The sequence below is a fragment of the Ctenocephalides felis genome, unplaced genomic scaffold (assembly GCF_003426905.1).
Source record: "Ctenocephalides felis isolate EL2017-DRISC unplaced genomic scaffold, ASM342690v1 CF-g0.4_SCAFFOLD_01886, whole genome shotgun sequence".
NCBI classification, from domain to species: domain Eukaryota; kingdom Metazoa; phylum Arthropoda; class Insecta; order Siphonaptera; family Pulicidae; genus Ctenocephalides; species Ctenocephalides felis.
The window spans coordinates 43,762,040-43,788,574 of NW_020538040.1; the positions used below are offsets into that span (position 1 = coordinate 43,762,040).

At 29.4% G+C, this 26,535-nt stretch overlaps 1 protein-coding gene across 1 annotated transcript in view; it reads right to left on the reverse strand.

Annotated features, from left to right (window-relative positions):
- Positions 1 to 4,154: 4,154 nt before the first annotated feature.
- The window catches only part of LOC113378581 (SEC23-interacting protein-like), a 93,667-nt gene continuing 71,286 nt past the window's right edge, over positions 4,155 to 26,535 (reverse strand). The window contains exons 2-12 of the mRNA XM_026619125.1: positions 12,773 to 13,157; positions 10,602 to 10,750; positions 8,758 to 10,484; positions 8,572 to 8,686; positions 8,168 to 8,349; positions 7,090 to 7,387; positions 6,417 to 6,862; positions 5,882 to 6,047; positions 5,191 to 5,522; positions 4,536 to 4,744; positions 4,155 to 4,434 (exon numbers count right to left, since the gene is read on the reverse strand). Of these exons, the coding sequence (XP_026474910.1) occupies positions 4,224 to 4,434; positions 4,536 to 4,744; positions 5,191 to 5,522; positions 5,882 to 6,047; positions 6,417 to 6,862; positions 7,090 to 7,387; positions 8,168 to 8,349; positions 8,572 to 8,686; positions 8,758 to 10,484; positions 10,602 to 10,750; positions 12,773 to 13,157 (4,220 nt within the window). The 3' untranslated portion in view covers positions 4,155 to 4,223. The remainder of the gene's footprint in view (positions 4,435 to 4,535; positions 4,745 to 5,190; positions 5,523 to 5,881; positions 6,048 to 6,416; positions 6,863 to 7,089; positions 7,388 to 8,167; positions 8,350 to 8,571; positions 8,687 to 8,757; positions 10,485 to 10,601; positions 10,751 to 12,772; positions 13,158 to 26,535) is intronic.

A 26,535-nucleotide genomic window follows, 5' to 3' on the forward strand; every position in this document is an offset into this window, starting at 1 on the left:
TAAGTAATAAAACTATTGAAGTTTTTAACCCCTTAACTTACAATTTAGATTCGAAAATGTCGGGCGCAGCGCAGTTTATCACAAAAATTAAAATAAATTTTAATTTTAATCATTATGCATAAGTACCAATATATTATACAGAACTGCTACAACTGTATAGATAAATGTAATGGCAAAATGATGTAAATCAAATTAAAAAAAAATTCAATGCAGAATTCATTAACTTTTTTATAAAAAAAAATCGAATATCAATATCAATATCTATTTATTATAACAAAGATATATTTTTATTACAGTATATTACATACTGCAATTCTTATTTTGTGCACAGTGTTTTTAACTTCCTGTAGGATAAGTTATAGTAATGGGCCAAAAACCGATAATGAAAATTTTGCGTATCTTCACGTCTCAGTGTTTCTGAACATTTTGGCACATCTCACAAAAGTTGGATGTGTGTGCGTGTATGTGTGAAGATAATTTTTCGTCGACGATTTCAAACGTACGATTTGAATTATTAAAAAAACATTCGAATCCTATTGATGAGGAGGCGTGCTGATTACTTTTTGACGAAGACAGGTCCAGCGGTTTCTGAGATATGGAGCAAAAAGTGCTAAAAATATCAGTTTTCCAAGAACGGAGTATTCGATTTGAATTATTTAAAAAAAACTCTGCTTGTGTTGACAAAACGAAAACTTTTGAGAAATTTTTTTTTAATTTTCAACAAAATTTTTTTTTGAATATCGAAAAATAATTCGGATTTTAATTGTAATTCTAGGTAAAATTCTAAACATCATTTATATTTTTCAAATAAATAATTTTAACTTTGCAATTCAGTTTATATGATACTTAGAAACATTACACAATGTTGTTCATTTTAAATCGAATTGATTAAGTTTTGTTTATTTACTTTTTATAAAATAAGAATGATGAAAGTTACATTATTTATAATAATCTATTTGAAAACATTTAATATTCCTCGAATAGTTTATTAAGGTACGGGAAGTACCAGCAATTTGCTTTAAGGCACAATGCCATACACCACTAGTTTTTAATTTACTTTGAAGATATAACTATTATATTTGAAGTTATAATAAATTTATTAAAATATTCTTAATAGATATAAGTGTCAACTTGCCTTAAGACAAGTTCCACAAATTCTCATTTGTATAAATAATTAACTTTAATAACAAGAAATCAATATAGTAACTTATGAGTAATTTATAAGCATACCGAGTGCCTATAATGTTAAAATTGCTGATTATTTAATTTTGTACAAATTTGCCAATTTAAGTATATATTATATTTTATTGAACAAAAAATTAACACGCGTCTAACGCATACAAGATAAATGTTCTAAAAGCGCAAGCCGCAATTCCAATTATTAATATAAAAATATAATATAATATAAAAATATAATATAATATAAAAATATAAAACAAAAATATAATATAAAGAGTGTTGTTGAAACTACGAGAACAAATATTTAATGATTGAAAAGAATACTGCCGGGAAGATCTTTGCCAAAAATTAAAACGATTTCTAACAAAAATATTTCAAATATTGTTTTAATTAAGGATGATGCACAATAGTATGATAGTTCAACAATTATTATGAGTATTTATAGGTAGAAATATTTTATTCAATATATTTTTATAAATAATTTAACTTAAAAAAACTTCAAGATATTATTTAAAATATTTAATAAAAGACTTATACTTGCATTCTTATACATTGCTGTAGCATGAATAAATCATATGCCGATATACAATTATTATGTTTATTTTTTATCGATCATTTTTTATTTATTTAGTGATAATTGTATAAAATATTAATCATATAATATACTTGTGCAATATATAAATAATATATACTTAATTACACATAAATATAATTATTATTATACGTATACATATAAATATATAATTATTCAAAATAAAAGTGTATATATCTTGTGTTTCATTAAAAATGTTTAACAAAGAAATATTGTCGTTTCAAATGAGAGACGACTTACAAGGGTGTTATATGAGCGCGAACGCGCACTTGCTCAGGTTTTTTCTACTTTTGAATGTGTTCTACCACATTAAATAAAACAAAATTTTGGACAACAAAAGAAAATTGAATAGCCTTTCTAATGATGCTAATTAAAAATTAGTACAAACAAGCGCACTACCCGAAAATTCAAAACAAAAAAATATTTCCTCCTTTTCATGCACTAAAAATAATTATTAGACAATATTTGTTATTAATAATATAGTACACACCAATGTGAATAAAATTGCGTAATTTGTTTGTCGTGTCTTTTACAAGTTGCGACAAAAAACGACTTTGAAAAAAGGGGCCATATTTTCAATGATATCTCGGCCAAATGATGAGCTACGGATTTGAAATTTGGTATTTCGAATTTTCTCGAAAATACCTATAAAATGGCATCAAAATCATTTAGATACCAGGGTGGGGCCAATTCTATGTGGAAACAAGCCCATACCCTTTTGGTTCATATATATACACACCCATACTTTTTCAAATTTTGATCCTAAATAAATGAGTCAGAACGACTTGAAAACATGTTAATAACAACGACTCGGATTTTCTGAAGAAAACAAACTTCTGCCTCTAATTAAAAGGCACTTATAAATATTTTATATTTGATAATAAAACTACGCAATTTAAAATGCATTTTGATAATAAGTATAAATATAACAGGCCTTAGATCTACTGAAACATACCATCGTGTGTTATATATTGGTCCCTAGTCCACTTCAAGTTCACGAAGAATAAGTAATTAGTAAAATTTATTTATTACTACAATTTGATGTTACTAAACTGTTCATCACTGTTTCACATTGTTCACCACTGGTTATCACTTTATCACAAATATATTGAAATTTATTTGTGCAAATGGATTTGACGTTACGTTTCAATAACACACTAACAACACTAACGATATAAAAAATTTTTAGCGTCTAAATTTAATTATTTCGATTTTATACAACTATGTGATAGAAACATGTTTAGATGTAAAATGCTCAAAGAATTTTGGGTAATGTGGATATTTTATTATTGGGTTAGAAATTTGTTATTTCCAAAACCTTATTGACAAGCCTGTGCACGTGGACCAACCCCAGTTGCGACGCTAAATGACACGTGAAGACTGCAAAATACGGCGCGATTCACTTTGACATTTCACTTGTCAAATTAGAATCCATTTTAATTATTTGAAAATGTAATCATGAAAATCCTATGAAAATTATCTGCTGATCGGAACTAATCGAAACTAATTTAGATTTTAAGTAAAAAAAAAATATAAACCTGTGTAGTAAAATTACATATGAGTTGACAATTGTATAGATATTTATAGCACAATATCTTCAATCAAAATAATTATTTATAGCAGACATTTGTCGTTTTAAAAAATGAACTAATATAAACAAGTCAATGTATGAAAGTATTAAAGTAAACATTTTTTTTCGATTATAATTGATTTAATACGCCCGATAGTTGAGTATCACAAAGTACTCCAGCCCGTCAATTGGTTAATTGTTATTTGAATTGGCTATATTGAAACATTATTATTCTCAGTCAGGTTCCTATAACTATAAACATAATAACAAATAAAAATACTTATATTCAAACAGTAATAGCTTTAACACTTGCAACAGATACCCAAAACCATTTTCATTGTCATTTTGCAAATTTTAAATTGACTTCATTATCAAGGATTGACAATTTTTCCAAAGAAATAAAATTTGACTAATACGTACCTTAAGCAATTTTTGTCTATCATAATTCAAAGCTACTTCGAAAAATAGTAATTGAAGGAAATGAGATATTGCAGAGAAATGATGAAAGGTAAAAATAATAAAGGAACTGAATTATAACATTTTTTGCCTTAAATTTTCAAAACAACAAATAATGTTAGAAAGATCAACCACTTTTTAATTCATATTTATTACATTAATTTTCTTAATAAATCTATTAAATTATCTGTTAAAACAGTTATTCAACATATCATTAAAATTACCTGTAAAATTCTTATAATTAATTGAAGCATCCATTAAATAGATATTGTTTTGTTAACATTAAATATAAAGCTTTTCTATACTAATAGCAACTAGCTGCTATGATACAATAACCAGTTAAATATTTATGATAATATTAACAGTAATGTAAAATTTCGGTATGTACATTTAAATATATTTATTAATAAAAACAATTATCAGTTTTTATTTACTGAATCCTGCGCTAGACATTTCTTGCCTTGGACTAAAACTTGTGGAACATGATTCCACTGGGTTTTGTTGCTGAACAACATCATTTTGTACGTATACTGGCCTTTCAATGGTCATTGTTTGCTGCGGAATCTGACTATCTGTAGTTGCTCCCAAAGAGGAATAAATTTCTTTAATGATTATTAACATAGTGTCTTCCGATTCCCTAAAATATATATTATTAATTAAAAAAATTACAATGATCTCTATATACAACAAAAATATCTACCAATAATAATTTTAACATATTAATGACAATAAACATACCAGTAACACACATGGCTTGTGAGCGCAAATATATACTCATTGAAAAATTCCAGTGGAGCCTCTTGGAGTACATAATCTACTCTTCGACCTTGATTCAGCTTTCCAAGAGGTAAGCTCGTTTCGTCTAAGTTTTCGTCAGCCTTGTTTTCGCCATCAGAGTCCAAAGATGAAGTAGAAGAATATTTCATTTGCAATTCTTGCCTCAAAGCCTGAAAAAAATGATTAAATTTTAAAAAAATAATTGTAAGTTTTATAATTTGCATATTACTGCCTCATTCTCTCTCTCTAAAAAATTTATACAATAAAATGTTTTATTTAAATTTTTAAATTATTTTAATGTAGTTTCTAATCGTAAATCTCAAAGAGAATGGGCGCATTCTGATAGTGATGAGGTGGGAAGTTGGTAATTGTTATGTCAATTTATTTAGAAAAGAGCTTTCGAATGAAATTATTTAAGAACCACGATGGGGCTCATTTCGTATTGTATTGCGCCCATATCTTTTATGCTTTAGGTATTTAAAACTTATGTAAATGAATAATTGAAGCCAGTAACAATAATAATCCATTGGACACATTTGCAATATTACTTCTTGGTGAGTTGAAATCAGAAAATCAAGTTTTTCACCAAATTTTTTCATAGCTAAATACTACTTACTTTATCTACTACATCATCTAAGGTCTGTGTGCCCTTGAACATTGCTATCTGATACACCGAATTCCATGTATTTTTAACAGAATCCATCAGCCGATTCTTTAAATCAGCACCAACTCTAGACATAGTTTCTTTCAATTCTAAGTGCATTCTTTTTCTGCCTTTATGATGTGGAATCAATACAGGTCGTACATTTTTCAATGAAGGATTTATTAGAGCTTCAACTCGATAAGCCACAGGATCATATGGATGAAAAATGTTGAAAAATCCAGGGCATGTGGGAAGCGAAAAGTCAAGGCCAAGAGTGTCAATACCTCTGATTGTTACAAACATACCTATAAAATAAAAAATAGTATGTACTTCGATATATAGCCAATATTTTACAATAAAATATGCATTTATTTTAGTTGATATTGATAACTGATAGACACAAAAATGAGTTTACAAATATTTGCTTACTTAATAAATATAACTTAATAAAATATGCATTTCTTGCATGTGTTGATAAATAAAACAAAAAAATTGATACTCAAATTTTATCATGAATCAAAGTTCCAAATAAAAATTGTAATGGATATTATACTATAGAAAATGTTATTAATATTTTTGAAATATTAGCACTGATCGATATGTAAATAATTAGGCTGTACACGCAAACAAGTTAGTTATTTATGACTAATGTTTCCATTATTACCTAAAGGTGATCCAAGAGCAAAAAATGTATTAGGATGAAAAGATAATTGTGGATATTTTATGAAGGGTTGCCCTGTTCCTGCATGGCCAATAACATAGTTAATTCGCTTAGAAAGTGCTCTCTTTAAAGGTTTCCTTTCATTTAAAGGCGCAACCTTATCATCTTCCTGTAAAACAAAGCATTTTATAATATATACACTGATATATATTTTAATATATTACATATTTATATCATACTAAATGCATCTCCATCTATTTTTGTAGTTTATTAGAATTCAATATTTCAAAATGAAGAAAATTTTAACACAACTGCTAAAATTGTTTATACAGTACTAAAAAATATGAGTTTCTGAGAAGATTTTATAATTCAGATAAAATAATGATATTCATTTTATTTCATATAAATCCTATGAGTACACAAACTAAAAATACCAAAAAGTGTTATTGAGTTTCCGTAAATGACTTATGGAGAATACTCATTTGAATTTATTGATTTTTTTAAATAGATCTGATTATACAGTTTTATCATAACTTACATGTGATTCCATTTCAGAATCAGTACTATGATTTTCTTTCACAGATTCTTCTGGCGGAGTTTGGTGACATAAGAGATCAAACAAAATCAATGACCCCAAACTATGACCACCTAAGGAAACACCTCCATTATAGCCAGGATTTCTTTGCAAAAACAAAGAATATAGTCTGTTTAGCTCGTTGCCCACAGTTTGCATGATAGTCTGACAAAATACAGGGCTGGTGTAGAACAGAACATCGAGTAGAGTGCCATTAGTAAACTCTCTCAGTTTTGGAATAGATTCTAAAGTGATTGCTTTCAATTTATCATCAATTCCGGTTTCTGAAGAGTGAAGCGAGCCATGCCAACTGACAGGAAGAACTTCTATTCGATTTACAAGTCCACTCTCACAAGCTGATCGATAGTGGGATTGTACCAGTTGTAATGATATTCCGCGAAACTCGTCAACTAAAATAATAATTTTGATAAATAAGGGTATCTTCAAGTTATATTAAAGATTATCATATATTAACACTAACAATAAGCATCAATTAATATTAGTGAAAAAAACAAGTTCAATACTAAATTATTTGATATAACTATCATCAATATTGAGTGGAGTAAAATCAGATAAAGAAACTTAGTGTTTGATATAAAAAATGATTAGTTAAAAGTAATTTATTCTAGAAACATACCGACTTCTTCAACAGTTCTGAATTTCAGATCACAAACTGATCCTATTCCATGTACAAGGAACAATAGATGATCAACTTTTGTTGGTTCCCCTTTGTCCAATTCGAAATCCAATACACCTCTTTTAACAATTCGAGGTCTGTTAGCTGTTTGAGCTCCGTTTGTCCAAGTATCTTGAGGTTCTGCACTTCGCAAAAAATGTACTAGAACAGTAGGACCATGTAGCATTACGGATTCATCGTAAGGTAGTTCAATTCGACGATGCCATGAATTGAGTTCCGTGCAATTTCGATATTCGGCCTGAAATAATAACAAAAACTCACATTTAGACATAAGATGAAACTTATCATTTTTATCATATAAATATAAATTTTTTAATACAAAAAATCAATACCAAGCAACTGAATAAATTATTGATGCAAACAAACTTAAATAATGCTATACCTAGGAGCATTTTGTTTTAAGCAAAGTTGCATATACTTCCTGAAATGTGTAAATAATCGACTTAATCAATAAGATATCAATATATTAATTTATAAGTATAAAGAGTTGCTGTAGAGAAATATTGGATAAAATTTCAAAACATTATTGAAAACGAACATGCCCCTCAATCCAAACTTAATACTTCATCTAAACTTTAAGTAAGTATATTTTAGTATACTCGTTAAGACTAGTTAAGATCAATATTGATGAACCCTATCGCCAGACAAAGATTCATTAAAATTTTAATAATCAATTACGAGGAAACAACACGACCGATCTTTGCCAAAAGGTACTTAACATGATTTCCAAATTATCTTTAGAACAGTTTTTGAGTTTTCAAAGTCAGATCAGAATTTTTTACGAAAATGCAAAAAATTATGAAAAAAATTGCACTTTCCAAATTTGGTTTAAAACAATCAAGAATGACTTGAAACGTCGAGAAAACAAAATTAGCAATTCAGATTTTTTTGTGAAAACATAAACTTCTCCTTCATATATATAGTTAACAAGTACCTAAGCTTTATTAAAATTTTCAAGAATCTATTGAATAAATGATAGATTCACACAAGCTTGAATAATAGTATATTTATTAATCACCTCCAGTAAATCAGCAATATTCTCTTCATAGGGCATAAATCTGGAATCGATAGCTTTAAAGAACCACGAGCACCTTCGCACGTTAGTGACTTCGCCTGGCCAATATACGGGCGACCTGGTTCGTTCAGTAACATTTACATCGTAACGACCTCCATCTGTTGCAACTGTCACATTCCTACTTCCTGGAAACAAAATAATTAAAATTTGTTGATTAAATTTCTCAAATTGAATGCAACGGAAATTGACTTATCTAGAATAAGACTATGATAAATTTATTAGATTTAAAGATATTGTAATTAGGACAATTATTTAGCTTCCTAATTATAAAAAGTCTTCTATCTGATTGTCTAAATTTAACGTCCATTCAAATATTTTATGATTTGAAAAAAAGTTTCGTTGATTACCTGATAGAAAGGCTTTTTCAAGCGCAGCTGAATCAATTTGTGAAAAAGGTGTCCATATAACTTTACTGTCAACTTCTCTTTTATGAAACCAGTGATGAGTTACTGGCTCATATACCTAACATATAAACAATTTTAATTAATTATCGGACAATAAACTGTGGCTATAAAACAACAGATAATTCATACCGGTGCTTCGGTTGGCGGCGTATTTTCCATATTTCCAAAACTGGTCGAAGCGAAAGCGGTAGTCCTAATCGGGGGCACCGATGTAATTCGGCACGACTGTGTAATGTTAGGTTTCGGTACGGGCGGCTGTTGACCAGCTGTATAATGCGGCTGTTGATTTGTTACATTAGTGCTATTAACGTTGCTCGCAATGTTGAAGAAGGATTGAGGTATTGTCGGAGCCGCATGATTATTCGAAGTTACTGCATTTTTGTTAGACACATCGTTAAACTTATTAATGTCCGCAGCTTGATTAAAATATGAACTAGCACTTTGAGATTCTTGATAGCTACTTTTTCTGCTATTATCTTGCGATTGTGGAGGATTTTGAACCAAATTCACAGCATTAATCACTTGTTCTTTAGAAGTTGGTGGGAAAAAAGATGAGACTGGTGGTTTGGTAGTATTAACTGGCGCCAAAGATCGTAGAACGCTTTGCTCTGATTCAGGAGACACTGTCAGAAATGGTGCTACGTCACTCACTGGAGGGGCATTTTCAACAGGTCTTACCGATGACGATTCAACTTTACTGCCTGGACAATATTCTCGTGCAGATACAACAATTGGAGCATTATGTGCCGAAATATTATACAGTTCAGATGTATTAATTGAAACCTTTTGTGAATTCTTTAATTCTGTCTCATGTTTCACAAGGTTGGGATTGAAAAATGCAATACTATCCGCTGTAGGAATCGATGGAGGCGCACGATTTTTGGAGATCGAGTGAATACTGAAAGGATTTCGGCCAGGAATAGAGGTTTGAGTATTTGATGGTAAATTACTGTCTATTTTCGCATTTAGAGAAGATTTTGTAGGAGGAGGTGGTAAGATATTTGGAGGTGCGGAAGAAATATTAGGCACTTCGCTTGTTGTACATGTGTTAGCAGCTAACGCTGGATTAAAAACTGTTACATTAGATGTAGAAGAATAACTTCCCGCTTGTGGATAATTAGATTTAGGTAAATTGCAAGTCAGTTGTTGTTGACTGGCATCGGTGTGCTGCAAGTTATTAGGTGATTGAAAATGAGATATGCTAGAAGGAATTGGGCTGTTTTCTTTATGAGCTGCACTTGAAATAAACGGTATAGGTGAAGAAAAACTATTATAAGTATTCTGATTTAGTGACAATGGCGGTTCATATTGTGAAGGTATCGTCTGTGTGGGAACAATTTTCGAAGCATATGTTGATTGCGGTGTAGGATTAAAAAAGGAAGAAACGGGTGTAGTTTGTGGAATACTAGATATTGGTGGCGGAGGTAAACCGGTGTTTAAAGTAAAAGACTGAGATTGATTAGTAGAACTAGGCGGTGCATAAAATGACGGGTTTGTAATAGCTTGTTCTTGTTGGACTTTTGGAATGTCAGGAAATTTTTGAGAAGTTTGTAGTGCCTCGAGTTGATTATTATCAGTAGGAGAAGAAATGTATTGGGAAGGTTGAAAAAAATTAGCAGGTTGGACTGAGGCAACTTCAGAGGATTGAGAAAATGCGCCTGGTGAAGGAACGGAACTAGAAGGTATCGTATCTGGATTTAAAAAATTAGTAGGAAGTGACTGCGAGGAATTTGGTAATACTGAATTAGATTGCAAGGGAGCGTCAACTAATTGTTGCACGTGCGATGTATTCAAACCTGGGATTTGGGCATACGTTTTCTTTTTGATTCCCCCTAAGCGAAAAGTATTTCCCACAGCTGGAATACAAAAATATATATATAAATAAACAATGAAATAAGAAATCAATTATAAGTAGCAAATATATAAGTAGCAATACAACTAAATATATTATATCAAGATGTGAAGCAACATACGTGGAGGTTTCTGATTGTTAGATTGAGAGCATTGCCCAGGCGGAAATAATGGTACTGGCGGTGGTACTACTCCTGAAGTACTAGGCGGCCTATTTTGATCTATGCCAGTTAATGCTGATGGATTAGCTGATAACAAAGGCACGGGGCTTCTGTAATGTAATAAAGAGTATTCAATAATAAAAATAAGTTAAACTTCATATATATTCACATATATATATATATATATATATATATATATATATATATATACAAATACAAATAATTTTTTTAGAGATTTATTTTTCCATACGTTTCAAGATATAATTTTATGTCACCATCAGTGAGTATGATGAAAGTGAAATGTAAGCATTATAATTATAATGGTCATAATTGGCATAAGTTAAGGTGACCAGAAGTACCGGTTTGGCCGGGACAGTCCCGCATTTCCACCCTACCCATCAAATATCTGAAAATGTTGTGTTCAAAAAGTTTTGACTACTGACTGGCTTAAGTGCTATTTTGCTTTCAAGATAATTATAAAGAAAATTGAACATTTTCATTGCATTAATTTAGCATTAAATTCGACTTATCCCAAAATATTGGAATCGAAATGATTAGTTTTCTGTACGATTGTATAATATCATTGACGGATGATTAACCTCTAATGGCAAACAGCAATTGGCTGTCAAAAAAAAAATTTAACACACTATAAATTAACTAGGGGGATAAATAATACAATAGTAAAAGCATAAACAATACAAATAATAGATATTTACGACTTTCTATCATATTTAAATGGACGAAGATCAACAATTAAGCTATTTGACAATTTTCTTGGTGTTTACACCAAACCATTTATATGGTGACAAACATAAGCTTTTAGTCGGAATTGATATATGTGTGTGTATGCCATACCGCTTACGTTAAAACTTACCGTTTAATTCTACTTAACAACATTATGATTTAATTAAACTAATTCAATAATCTTATACTACACAGTCCGTGATTAACAGGGCCTATTGTGTCAGAACAAAATTCGCGTTCAGAAGGGATCCTACTGTCGTCTCAAATTTAGCGTTGTCAATTGTTTTATCTTGGTTACTAAGAAACGCCATTGTTATTTTTGTGTCAGTTGACAAATTGTGATTCTTCTGTTCGTTTGCGTTTAAACATTTGTTAATAAAGATTTCATTAAGAATTGCCCTCAAATGCATAGCTTTTTGACAATATGAATAGAACAGCTTCAAACTCATACAGGACATAAATACTACGTTGAGCATTGATAGATTAGTCTAATCATATTACACTTTAAGAAAAGAGATCAGTTGTAGAAAATTCTCTAAGAAATGAAGTCTAAGCTTCTACAAGAAAGACAAAATATTTAGAAATTCCTAGCTGTTCTTGGATTTTCCAGCTGTCTTCTGATCAATTTGGAAGCACGTGTACCTTAGAAAAAATTGATGTGCGTTTATGCATGTGGATACAATATTTCGTTCACGTTTTCGGAAGCACGTATCAACCGATTTGAATTATTTGATTTGAAGCATTTGATTCCTATTGATAAAGTGACGTGCTGATTAGTTTTTGGCTAAGATTGGTCCAGCCGGAAAATAGAAATTAAGTTTTTGAGGGAGCATCTGATTTGAATGATTTAAAATACACATCACTTGTATAATACATTATTGAAATCTCTATAAAATATCTGATAATTTTATGTGCATATGTCTAATGATCATTGTTGACTGCCAAATGGCGTTTTTTTGAATTTCTGAACTACAAAACCACTACATAGAAATTTAACCAATTCTTTATCACATCAATACAAGTTGTATTGATGTGATAAAGAATTGGTTAAATTTCTATGTAGTGGTTTTGTAGTTCAGAAATTCAAAAAAATGCCATTTGGAAGTCAACAATGATCATTAGACATATGCACATAAAATTATCAGTTATTTTATAGAGATTTCAATAATAAGTACCAATTTTGTTTCCATTTATATGGGTTTCATCTATTTTGACAGTAAGGATCAAAAAAATTAAAATTTTCAAAAAGTTTCAAAGTTTTCAAAAAATGTTGAAATTTTCAAAAAAAATGGATTTTTCTAATTTTTTCACGAAATTTTTAAAAATCCCATGCACTAGTTTTAAATATATTTTATCATGAACATCATTACAGAACAATCTCGACTTACTGTTGGTTGCCTGAATCCACTCCTAAATTATCGAGTGGTGATTTGTATGCGTCTGGTTGTTTAGGCTGGTTATTGGCAGGACTGCCTGAGCCCCTTCCAAGAATGTTTGAAAACGACGATAAAACTGAAGATGCCACTGATGGCAATTGCGACAGTTGGGCACTTAGTTGCGAGGCTTGATTTGTCACTTGACTAAATGCACTATTGCTGTTGGTAGAAGATGGTCTGGCTGGTTGAATCGGAGAATCATTGGTCGAGTCCAGATCAAGAAGCGGACTTTTCGTTTCCTCTTGGGTCGATATAGGAGCGTTATCCTGGTTATCAGAATCCAAACTGATCTCACTGAACTGTTCTTCGTTGAGATTCTGCGCTGTCACTGATTGCTCTGAAATAATATAATATATATTATTTACAAATTCTCAGAATTTTTAACATAAATCAATTCTGAAAGAAGCTCAAAACATTTAATGTAAATATCTTTTTAGGTATTGAAGAATTTCTATATAGGTAAACTTAAAAGACACCTCTTATAATGACTAACTCGTGTGACGAACAAAACATATTATAAAAATATATCTCAACTAAAGCTATTTAGCGTAAAATGTCAAAGTGAAGTTTTCAAAAATTAAACCAAAACTGTGCTGAACAAATTTCTACTGTGTTCGAAATGTTTATATGAAATTTCAGATTGTATTATTCTATCTATAAGCGCATAAGATTTACCTTGGTTATAGTTTGAAGCCATTATTAATAAATATCGCAGTATCAATTTTATTTTCAATTTATCAAAAATTAAAAACAAAAAACAAATAACAATTGTTAACTAGATAAGCGCATTTAAATTTCTCCAAATTATTAACTCGCATTTCATGCATATTTCTTATGACATTTACTACCTTGAGACATCTACTTAAAGGCGCGTTAAAAGCAAACTTTACTTTGTTTTAATAATTTATTTACTTACAACAATTATTTCGACGTAAATTACTGAAGATAATGTTATTTGTATTAATGAAATCATAATGGGATAGTTCAGATAATTATAATAGGCAAATAAACTAACGTGTTTCAAAGCGTATTTAAATGTTATGCAATACCTAAGTAATATTATTTTGAAATTTTGTACAATTTGATAAAATAGTATTAAGTATTAGATCAAATGCAAACGTATTTAAAACTGACAATTAAATATGGTGATCATATTTCCAGGCTTGGCGGTCATGGGTTTCCAATTTACGTCCAAAGAAATCCTTATTTTTAATAGTTGTTTGAATTATATTTCAACTAAAATTATTTTTACTAAATTTACAAAGGCGCTTACTGGAGATATTACTTAAAAAGTTGATTATGAAGAAAATAACAATATCTTATATAAATATTAGAAATACAAAATACTATAATTTAGTAAAATATATATTGCAAATATGAAGCTTGTACTTATTGTTTGTAATTAAAAAAAAAATAAAAGTTATATTACATTACAAGTTAAAAGACAAGACGTACTCTTGGAGTAGAAACGATACTAAAATAAATATTATATATATTATTTCAATGATTGAAATTTAAATTGATGTTGAGTTCACTATATATATTTACATATTTCAATTACTTTAAAGATTCTACCGTTTTAATAGTAAATTTGCAGATACCCATGCAATCATATTCGATTATGTGAACTTAGCAACTTAGAAATAAACTATAGAACATTTGCAATAAATTTTAAGAGAAAATTAGCAAGATTTAAGATAATTACCTCAAATGTATTTGACTTTAGCAAATATTTTATATCTTCTTCATTATTTTGATTAGTTGACTCAATGGGCAAAGGCATTCGTAAAATAATATTTCCAATTAAGTTTATGTAAAATGTCAAATCGTGGCCTTATTAAAGAACCTCTGACCTTAGTTTTTGTCATCGCAAATGATACGATTATACTCAGTAAAGAATTGAATCACAAACGAAAACAAATATCACGCGAAGCGCAATAATACACTAATTGCAAATTGATTGACAGATTAATAAGCCAGTGTTTACGATGCTCAAGCCAAGGCTTAATAAATAAATTTATAATGATATGCAATATTAATATTTACGCAAAATTACTGACAAGAAGTGGAAGAGTTCTGGTGAAACAAATAACAGAAACAATATTACAAGGTGCATTTATCAACGTCATATCGAATAATGTGCATAAAGGATTTTAGCAAACTGTAGAAGAACGTGAGATCAACTAATAATTTCATGTAGGGTAGAGCGGGGCTTAAAGGTCCACAGGTACAAACGTCAACCACCGATATCTCAAAAACAAGTAAAGTTAAGAATTTTTTACCAACAATATTTGAAAGACGAAGGAAAAAAATATATAACTAGCCCCATCACCTTGACTTTTACCACGTTGCTATCGAAAGATCAACTGCAATATTTGAAAATTCATAAAAAAGTATTTCCCTTCGTTGTTAGTTTTTTTGGTTTTGATCAGAAGTACTATTGTTTGGTTTACAAAACCTTAGCATAATTTTTAATTATTTTGTAAGATGTATTGTTAATTTTAAGTTAGATTCAATATTTTTTTATATAACCTCTATAAAGGCTTACATGTGAGTGAAGTGAAAAGTATCAACTGAACCTTTACCTGTACACAATAAATAATAGTAAATATAAAAGTCTTATGAAACAATTAAATATCGTAAACATAAAAATTTTATTAATCGTAAACTAAACAACCGTGCTCAAAAAGAAAAAGACTCGAAAAAAAGCTATCATTACAAAATTGACAATGTGGAATGTGGCCATTTATCTCGTGGTAGCAAAGTCGCCCGATTTAAGGCGGTGGCACATCTTTCGTCCTCTACTTTCAAATATTGTTAAAAATTCTTAATATTATTTGATTTTGAGATGTTGGTGGTGAGCCATTTTGCTTGCGGACTTCATCATAATTCAACGCAAAAAATTACGCATAAGAATGGAAATTTCATGATAAAATAAGAATTAATAAAACTAAGTAAACTTTAAGGCATTTCAGTAGGTTCAGTAAAAACACCTTAATAGTCCAGTCATTTAAACTTAAATTAGTTAAGAATCTCGGAATTCGAAATAGCCAGCTGTAAGTCTGTAAATACTTGTATATTGACACCCAAATTAGTGTACATATGGTAGGATGTACGTAGTACTATATGTAGGTGTTGAGACAACTTTTAGGGTGTCAATATACAAGTATTTACAAACTTACAGTTGGGTATCTCGAATTCCGAGGTGAACTTACTATAATGACTGGACTATAATGAATGAAAACAACTAGTTAAAGTTAAATAAATACATATGTATGAAGCGATTATTATATCACTTTATCGCCACTATTTAGAATTGCTTAGTTTGGACATACAAAATATTAATTTCTGCCCTAACCTTCTAGTATAAAATCTCAAATAGAATTTTCAAATAGAACTATCGACTAAAATTCGACACAATAAAGTTTTAATACTTTGAAGATAGACCGCACAACAGTCATTCTATGTGACAGTCTTAAAAAAAATTAACATACATAAAGTATATAGATAAAAAAAAGTATATATATATATATATATATATATATAATATATATATGTTAATTTTTTATATATTTTTATATATATATATATATAATATATATGTTAATTTTTTATATATTTTTATATATATATTATATATATATATATATATAAAAATATATAAAAAATTAACATACATAGTATAAGTATATATATAATATATATATATATATATATATATATATATATTTATATTATAAATACCAGATAAGACAATAGTTCATTTTATTGCTGTATAATAATACAAAATAAAAGAGATAAATAAAATAAGTATGCAGTAAAGTAAGCACAATTGCAAAGTAATTGTTGTAGTCTCACGATCGACTAATGAATTAAACAAAGTCGTAATGGAATATGCAGTTATATGCGCATAAATAATAAAATTACTGATGTTGTGGAAATAATGATATGGTAATAAACGGCTCATTAATATTGCATTCAAGTTACACAGAAGTCAAAGTGATGAAGAACCAGTTAGTGGCCATAAACACAAATCTATTTCAATGTATAATGAATAGAGATGCTATGATGCAAGTAAGTTAATATTCCGTTCATAATAAGTTTATTTAAATCAGGTTTACAGTGCGCGAGCTCTATTTTCGCCATTTTCCCTCGTTTTTTACAATCTACTTTTTAAACTTTTCTTCCCCCATTTACTGCAACTCAGCTTGTATTCTTGTGCATTCGCCCTTGTCAAAGTCCTTTCGGTTTTACCATTTTGAAATTATTAAAACTTAATATGCAGGCGTTTATTTTGCATTATGAATCCAATAATATCTTTGTTCTTCCGCACTACTATTTTTACATTTCAAAACTCTCCGCTAGTCATCCGGAAAGTCCATGTTTCTGATCTATACAGAGCAATGCTGCATACTATATGTATACATATATACACATATGTGCATATATATACACTATATTGATGTTTGACATCAGGCTGTTCGAGGTGGCTTTCAAACCAAGAACTTCTGATCCAAATCTCATAGCCTTAACCATCAATCCACTCAGAAGACCACGATAATTATGAAATATTTCATATAAGCTGGTACAATAAAAAAATTGTTGACCTCATTTAATTTCAAAAATATATTTTGTAAACAAACGTTATAAGTCAAAATTCTCGGAATGTTGTTTGATAAACATCAACATTTCTTTTAATTAATATAGTGCAAAAAAGTTATCTATATATAATGTACTGTATGTTATATTCTTATTGCATAATTCATACATAATAATTATGTAGTAATGCTAATGATTTAATACAAATAACTAAAGTAGTTAACGTAATTAACCACTTCGTAATTTAATTAAATCTGCACTGGAAAATTGACGACGGATCGTTTTAATTAATACAATACAATAAATAATTATCATAAGCAATTAAATTCACGATATGATTAATTGTAATGAAGGATCATAATAATAAATCGAGCGTAATATATCAAATACGTAATGAGTATAAAAAATATAAATATATTTCTGATCTGACTTCATCATTAACTTAATCGTAAAGCAATTATAAAAATTTTATTTCGGCATCTTTCCAGTTACACTTTTTTATTTAGAAGAATTTCAGAAATTTCAAAATAATCACAAATTATTAGTAAACCCTGATTGAAATTCAACATATTCTAATTGATCCTACTGATCAATTCATATTTACGTGATCCTAAATTCTTATTCACAATGTGAAATATATCACGCTTTGAATATATTAAATATTAAAAATACAAATTTACCAAAAATATTAAAATTAAAAATACACTTATTCTTATGCACATTAAATTTCTTTTGGTTTGTTAAGCCTTTTGCACTGCTAATTACGATTTTGTTAAAGGCAATCCTCTGTCATTACTATCCGCGAAATATTTTATTTTTTAATACTGCTATTAGAAGACAACCCCACGGTTGCCTTCCTAGTTGGGATATTGCAGCAATAGTGCAATGAAGAGCTATTTTTACTTGGAAACTTACTGCAATCAATATTTTCAAGCAAAAACCGGAATCCTTTACATAAGGCTCCGAAGCGGGTAACTATCCTAGAACTTGTGTTTGAAATTCCGTAGCTTTAACCACGAATCCACAGACGAAGCCACTCATTGTATAATTGCAAATTTTACAATGATTGATAATAAGGCATGAGGGAAGGAAGAGAAATTTTCTCAACACGCGGAATCGGAATATTTGGATTTGAATCAAGCTATCAGCAATATCTCATTTAGTTTGAAGAAACGATATGCTGTTTAACATTTTGAGAAAAAACGCAATTACGCATTGAAATTTCAAAATTTACCTACAGTGCAGAAGTAAATACTTGATAAACTTAATATTGTTTTCTGTACATACCCGTTCCTGCCTCTCAGAAATCATTCAATATATTAAACCAAATACATTTTCAATTTATGACCTGGAAGATCACATCTACAACGTGGCAAACCAATAAATCACTCTCATTTTCAAATAAGAATACTTTATTATTCTTGAAGTTTTTAAAGAACAAAGTGATACAAAGAACAAAAACAATGCATAGTGGATGCATGCGCAATTAACCTAAAACGATCTTATTCAAATATATACAAGAGTCGTGTATTATAACATAAATTTTTGTAAAATATGCAAGGTCAAACGCGTTATAGACAATATATTGATTTACAAGCTTGCATAGACAAAAACCGCAAAATGAATATATGCGTTTTATGCAAATGTATAGAATCGCCATCGGTAAGCAAGTCACACAAATGTACTCTAATGAGCCACAAATGCGGACGTATTGTTTTGACGAAGACCTCGAGCATCAACAGTGTCTGTGTTTAGATTCTTTGAAAGCAAACAATACAAAATTTATTGATGGATATATATCAATAATGGAACTTATTGCAAATGAACGTTCCGGAGCATAAAACCTTGGTACTTTATCGGGTTGAACTAAATTCTCTATAACAGTTCGAAACCAGCTCGGCATACTAACGATGAATTAAATATTTTGAACATTGAATTTAATTCATCAGGTCGTTCAGGTACCAGCAGAATCCAACCGGAAAACTCTATTTTTACCACTCATGTTTATTTTCCGAAGTAATGAGGTGCTATTATTAGACTCATACTTGCTATCATTATGAGCAATTCACTTGTGAAGCATAGTAATCTTTTATTCAACAAATTATGTGGAAGGATGATGAAAGATTTTGTTAACGAATATTCGACATATAATGTACTATGACACACAAACGATACCAGACCATCAAATTTCCAGACAGTATCAATTAAAGTAAAAATTCTAATATAATGTTTCGAATTATATGATTGTTCGGACGTCTTTTCGTTTTATTATATTGGCCATGAAGGTGACAAAACTTCAGGGCATTAAGCTTTACACGGAATAATTGCTACCCCTGGTAGAGGGGGTAGCTGAGTGTTTTAATTGAACTAGTTGTTCACTTCTAAAAGTGAAGTCCGCTTAACAACATGTAAATAACCAATAAAAATAAATATATCTTCTTTCATTATAACTTAGTAACAAATCAGTGATTGTAATTAGAACTGAAACAATTACATAATATACAAACAAATCAGTGTTTAATACAGTCCACAGCTACAAGGGTCAAAATTGTAACCCAACAACCTGAATTATCGAAGGAGAGTTTTAATAAATTCTATAACTACGTAACAAAAGTACAATGATACTGAATATTAATTTATAGATAAAATGAAATAACTGAGAATAACCAGTTTAGCAATGCTTATGAAATATTATGAGAAACAATAAACTTTAAAACTATTCATCATTAAACTGACCAATGTAGAGTCAGAAATTAATAATATGAAGTTTTTTTCTGTTTTTTCCAACGTAAGATATCAGCAACGTTTTTATTCAATATTTCAAAATTCTTCTTCAAAGCAACTCACAAATAATTTGCAATAATATGGAATATTAGGTATACTTATTTATTTCGCCAAAGTAACTATGTATTTTAAAAAAAGTAGTAGCTGTATTTTTTTAATTATAAAGCAATCCATTGATTATCCTTAAACTATATTAGATATAGTTTTATTACTAAACGCTATTAGAAGTTAACCACCTGGTCACTTTTCTAATTGGGATATTGTAGTAATATCGGATATGGACTTCACTTGAAAACATTTTGCTATCTATTTTCAAGTAAAAACCTATGTGAGTACTGCTTGATATCAAGCTGTCTGAAGAGGCTATCAATCTGGAACTTCTAATTGGAAGCTCATAACTCTAATCACCAAGCAACGAAGGAAATATTTAGAAACAAGATTCAGATCGAAGTCTTGTCCACATATATTCATAGGTGCACAGCAATTCCATTACTTTATGAAAAAACGTTTAAAGACATATTAGAAGTCAACCATCTGGTCCCTTTTCTAATTGGGAAATTGTAGTAATATCGGATATGGACTTTATTCGAAAATATATTGCTATCTATATTTTCAAGTAAAAGCCGATGTCAGAACTGCTTGATATCAGGCTGTCTGAAGAGGCTATCAATCTGGAACTTCTAATTGGAAGCTCAGAACTTTAATCACCAAGCAACGAAGGAAATGTTTAGAAACAAGATTCAGATCGAATTCTTGTCCACATATATTCATGGGTGCATAGCAATTCCATTACTTTATGAAAAAACGTTTAAAGACATATGACATCTATATATGTCTATAGATATAAGGTTGTTATTTCATCACCTTCTTGGCTTTTTGGAAACGTCTTATATTTGTTTGGCACATCTTCAAAATAATGATGTGGGCACAGTAAATTCTTGAGGTACATTTGTTCTAAGTAACATAACTTCATATTTAAACGAGAAATTAGAAATACGAACAATACCCCGTTGCCACCATTTTCATATTTCCTGTTTATCATTCAATGCATAATTATTTCCATTTCATTTCTTATTCCAGCAATTATTTTCTTAATCAATTTTTTCGCTATTTAAAAAAGAGATAAAAGTCAGTGTCATAGAAAATAGCATTTAGAGATGTCGTATGGTAATATTCCACTGACATAAAACCAAAACGAAAAAACATAAGTTATGATGAGTTCAAGATCAGAAAGTGCCACTATCTGTGTCAGGTGCTTATTGTTCTCGCACAGTGAAATCTATTTACTAATATCTTCAGCACACATTTGTCGCTGTATAAGAAAAATATTATTAATGTAATGAGCGTGCTATAAGTGCCTGACTTCTAGCCCAAGGGTTTATGGTTATTTATCTCGCCGAGACCGCGCTACCAACTTTCTAGAAACGATCTATGCATCTCGGTCTCCACTCCATTGTTCTTAGATCAAATACAAAACAATAACTGATCAAATTGGAAGAAAAAATTACTTACATTGAAAGCACATCCATTAGTTTGTATTATGAGCTTTTACTTCCCTAATATGGAATAAGTAGAAGCATTGGGCAGAAATAGAAATTGCCAATGAAGAGGAAGGCGATCAATTTTCCGTCCGTTAATCTCGTGGTCGATTTTTAAGGATTTTTGGACTTCTCCCTCTCTATTGGTGATATACTCGGTGATTTTTTTAAATCTTGGATTTTTTTAAAAATTCTGGTAAACAAATACACCTGATAGTCCCCCTAGTACTGACTAGTCCCGCCTCCCTCACGTGATCTTTCGTGATTTTTTTTTATCATAAAATTCTCTATAAGTCTCACGTAATTAGTGAACGCCTCCTAATTAAACATAATTCGAAAATACAGATATTTATTAATATTATTAATAATTTTTTAATAAATTTAATGTTAAAAAGTTGTTCGTATGAAAAAAAACGTGAATGAAAATCTCATAACAGTCGAAAAGTGTATTACATATTTAGGCAAAAGAGATCTTAAAAAATGTAAAAAAAACGAGCATAAAAACTGATCTCTATCAAATAGTTTTTAAATTGAAAGTTGTAATTTTTTTTTTCAATTTTTTTAACGCAAAAACGCAATTCATTGGTCTTCATAAAAAACTAATCAACGAGTTTTCCAAATGTTTTGCATTTTTGAATCACAAAAAAAATCTGAGAGCGATGTACGAAGAACTTTTGAAAAAACTTTTTACAAACTTTTTTTTTTTAAATGATATTACTTTGACATGAAAAATTAAAATTTGCGTATTTTACTTATTTTTCCATTTGGTGATGAAAACTATAGACTCATATTAATCTTGAAAACCTTTACAAAAATCTTAGAGGTATGAAAACTATACAATGGTATTGGTCGTCATTAGTTAAGCTTCATTAAAATGGTTTTATAAAAAAAATAGATCACAATAAGTTTTATGCCAAATTGTTCATGAAATCTTAAATGTTGAAAAAAAATGGTTGAATTTAACGAAAGCAGCGATTTTTTCTGTAACAAAATGCTGTAATATATCAAAATGAAAAAAAAAAGACCAAAACGTACCAAATCCAAAATTTTTGCCGTAATATCGAAATCAAACGACAACTAGAAAATAAAAAAAAATTACTGGAAACCATTTTTGTTAATCAGAAAACAGAATTTAACAAGTGCCATGAGCTGCTGTGCTGACTTTTTAAACGACGTAGCTTTTTTTTTATAGATGCACCCCATTATCTTATCTGTATGTAATGAATTTAATATTTAATATTGATGACTTCTTTATTGATGCAGCAATGCCCGAAAAAGGGCAATTTTCACCAGGAAACATATTGCTATCTATATTTGCAAGTGGAAACCGATGACACTACTGGTTGACATCAAACCGTCTGAGGCGAGTATCGAATCTGATATAAGTCTCATAGCCTTAACTACTAATCCACCGGTGAACTCACTTATCCATAACATCGATAAAATTACACATATTACCTTCATTACGGCACATATCATAAACAACTAAATTTGTGAAGATTTTAAGTTATATAACGATTGCAATAAATAACCGGCTGCATTTTATATTTATATTTATCTCGCAGATATCGAATTTCGATAAAATCGCAATCGATCGATCGATCGAGCGGTATCGATTAGTAGTCCACAAACACGACATCTCGACTCTCGTATGAAAATGTATAAGTTACTTGTAAAACAAGCTCTTTGGATATGTTCCCCACGATCTTAGTACACGCGGCGCATAACTTAACGCGAAAACATTTCGGAATACGTCGATCGATAGCCTCTATTAAAATGCGATCAAACATTGTCACTGAATTCGGTGATTTCAAATTATATTCATAAATAAAACTCTTCCTTTCGGCATATTGCAGCTACAACAAACCAGAAAACTTCAACAGCACTCAGAACTACTTGTTCTATGTAGTGTATGCAGTGTTTGTTATCGTTCATAACCTAGTAGGGTAGGGCGGAGGTCCAATTTGGCTTTGAACAATTATATTGTGAAAACCAAATCAATTAATAACAAACAAAAGCTATCTAACTATGTTCAGTAAAACTCCCAGCTAATTCATCATTATAGAAAAGTGTTTTTTGCTGTTTTTCAAAAAAATGTTATCTAGTCCTTTCTACCCCTTAGGAGTGGAAAAAAGGGACGGCCAGAGGGCAAACAGGTCTAATGTGTTATTTTGAATTTTAAAGGGGATTTACGAGGGGATTTTAGCTGCTATAGTAAAACATTATTCAACCAAATATAAATTTTATGAATACATTTTTTATAGATATAACACTGTATATAACCTTGATCCGGTATTTCGTCGGAAATATTCATCAGCAGAATTGAAATGACTATTTATTTAATTTATCTCTTGTAAAATTGCTATTGTTAACTTAATTTACTTTTGTTATTTACTATTCATATTATTTACATCTTTGTCAGGGTAAAGGTTCAGTTGGTCCATTTTACCCCACCCACAAGTAAGGTTTTATAGAGATTAATAAAAAACATCTGTTTCATCTAACTTAAAATTGGCAGTTATACAACAATTAAATAACGTATACTTAAAAATTATATGAAGGTCTCGTAAACTAAACAAGAATGCTCACAACCAAAAAAAACTAATAATTAAAAAAAATACTTTTGTTATGGGTTTTCAAACATTGTCGTTTAAGAGTCAAGGTGATGGCTGGTTAATTTTAAATATCACCACGTATCACCGAAAGAGAAGGTGGGTCCATAAATCCTTAAAAACAATCACGTAATCAATGTACGCCCTCTAAGATGTTTAAAATTAAAATTAAAAAATTGAAATAAATTTTTCACTATAAATTGAGATTAGTAACGTTATTTTATATTATATATCAATTGTGAATAAATAAGAAGCAAAAAAAATATTTTTATCTATCAAGATATTAGATGTGAGTATCCAAAACACATAAGTACACGTGTAATAATTGCTTACAAATTAAATTGAACTATGCGCTCTTAGATGCAATAATCAAACGCATTATTCATATCATATCTACATAGTCAAAAATTTTATTTAGGAAATTTAACACGACAATATTAATTGCATTGGGAAAATAAAGATGACGTTAAACGTCCATAGATAACATGATTAAGCTTTCAATTAAATAGTAATAAAAATAATAAGAATCGTAAGCTATCCTTGTATTTGTCTAAAATCATTAATGACCTAATAAATTTTATATATGTGTCTATACAAGTAATTACATATCATATAAGAAAAAATATAGGGTTCATATAAATACTGACATATGATATAAGAAAAAGTCACAAATATGTAAGTTATATTATCATTAGCTAATTAAAAACTCACGTCTCATGGTAGTAAAATTCATATTGTAAAACATATTCCCCAACAACACTTTTAACTTAAATAATGTCCAAATGCTTAGTACAATTTATAATTATGTCAGACCAGTTACATAAATCAGAATAATTCTGGCTGCACAAAATTATTGAACGCTGCATTATTCGATAGGTGATATGAATGTGTTATAATTGTTTATAATAATCAACATCGCATATTCCAGATATGGATTTTTACACAATGATTCATACATAACCAAGCATCAAAGTCAGTTCTGAAATTCTTATGGAAATGCAAAATAGTTGAAGTAAAAATAAATAGTAATTATAAATATTTTATATGATATGTTGGCTAATCATATGTCCTTATCTTAAAAAAAATATGTTAATGTATATATATATAAGATGTACAAATTTAATAATTTTAATCTAAAGTACATATTGAATATACACGATAATTATATGTTTAACCTCCAAAAAAAATTATATTAATTGTCAAATATTAGATATGAACACACCAATTATTGGAGCCATAAACTTTAATCTGGTACAGATAACCATTTATTGGTACATTCATTGATTGTTTTATTAGGGCTCGTTTTGTCGGACGTTGCACGTTTAAAATTTATTTAAAAGTATATTAACAAGAATAATATTCATTAAAAATAGCTATTAGTTATTAGTTAGAAAATATTTTAAATATATTAGACACAAAAACTGTCAACGATAGTGCCATCAGCCTGTTAAAGTCAAAGTCTGTCCGAACAACGTGTTAAATAAATAATTTCTAAAATCATTCTTGACTTATATTACTATACGTTATAAAATTGAAAAACAAAGATTTTACTTTTTAATAATTATTAAATTTATGTGGCGAACAGTAAAATGACCGACTCATACATAAGAACTACTAGATCGTTATATTTGAAACACTAAAATTTATGCTTGAAAATTATATTTGTAATAGAAAAAATAAGATGTTGGAAAAATATTAGAATACAATGTTCATACCAAAAATTTATGACAAAAATCGAACTAGTGGTGTATGGCATTGTGCCTTAAGGCAAATTGCTGTAACTTCCCGTACCGCAACAAAATGTTCGAAAAATATTAAATGTTTTCAAATCCGATGTTTAGTTCTCTCAAAAACTGCCATTTTTTGCACATTTTTCTCCGTATCTTCGAAATGGCTGGACCTGCCTTTGTCAAAAACTTATTAGCACATCTCCCTATCAATAGAAATCGAATGTTTTTCGAACCATTCAAATTGGTTATTCCGTGGGCCCGAAAACGTAGACGAAAAATTGCGGACACACAAAACACACACATCCATTTTTTTCTTAGGTATACTAAGAAAATGTTCAGAAAATGTTCAGAAACCTCTGAAACATGAAGATATGTAAAAATGTTCATTTTTTAATTTTGGCCCATTACTATAACTTACTCTACGAGAAGTTAAAAAAAAACTGCAAATGGCT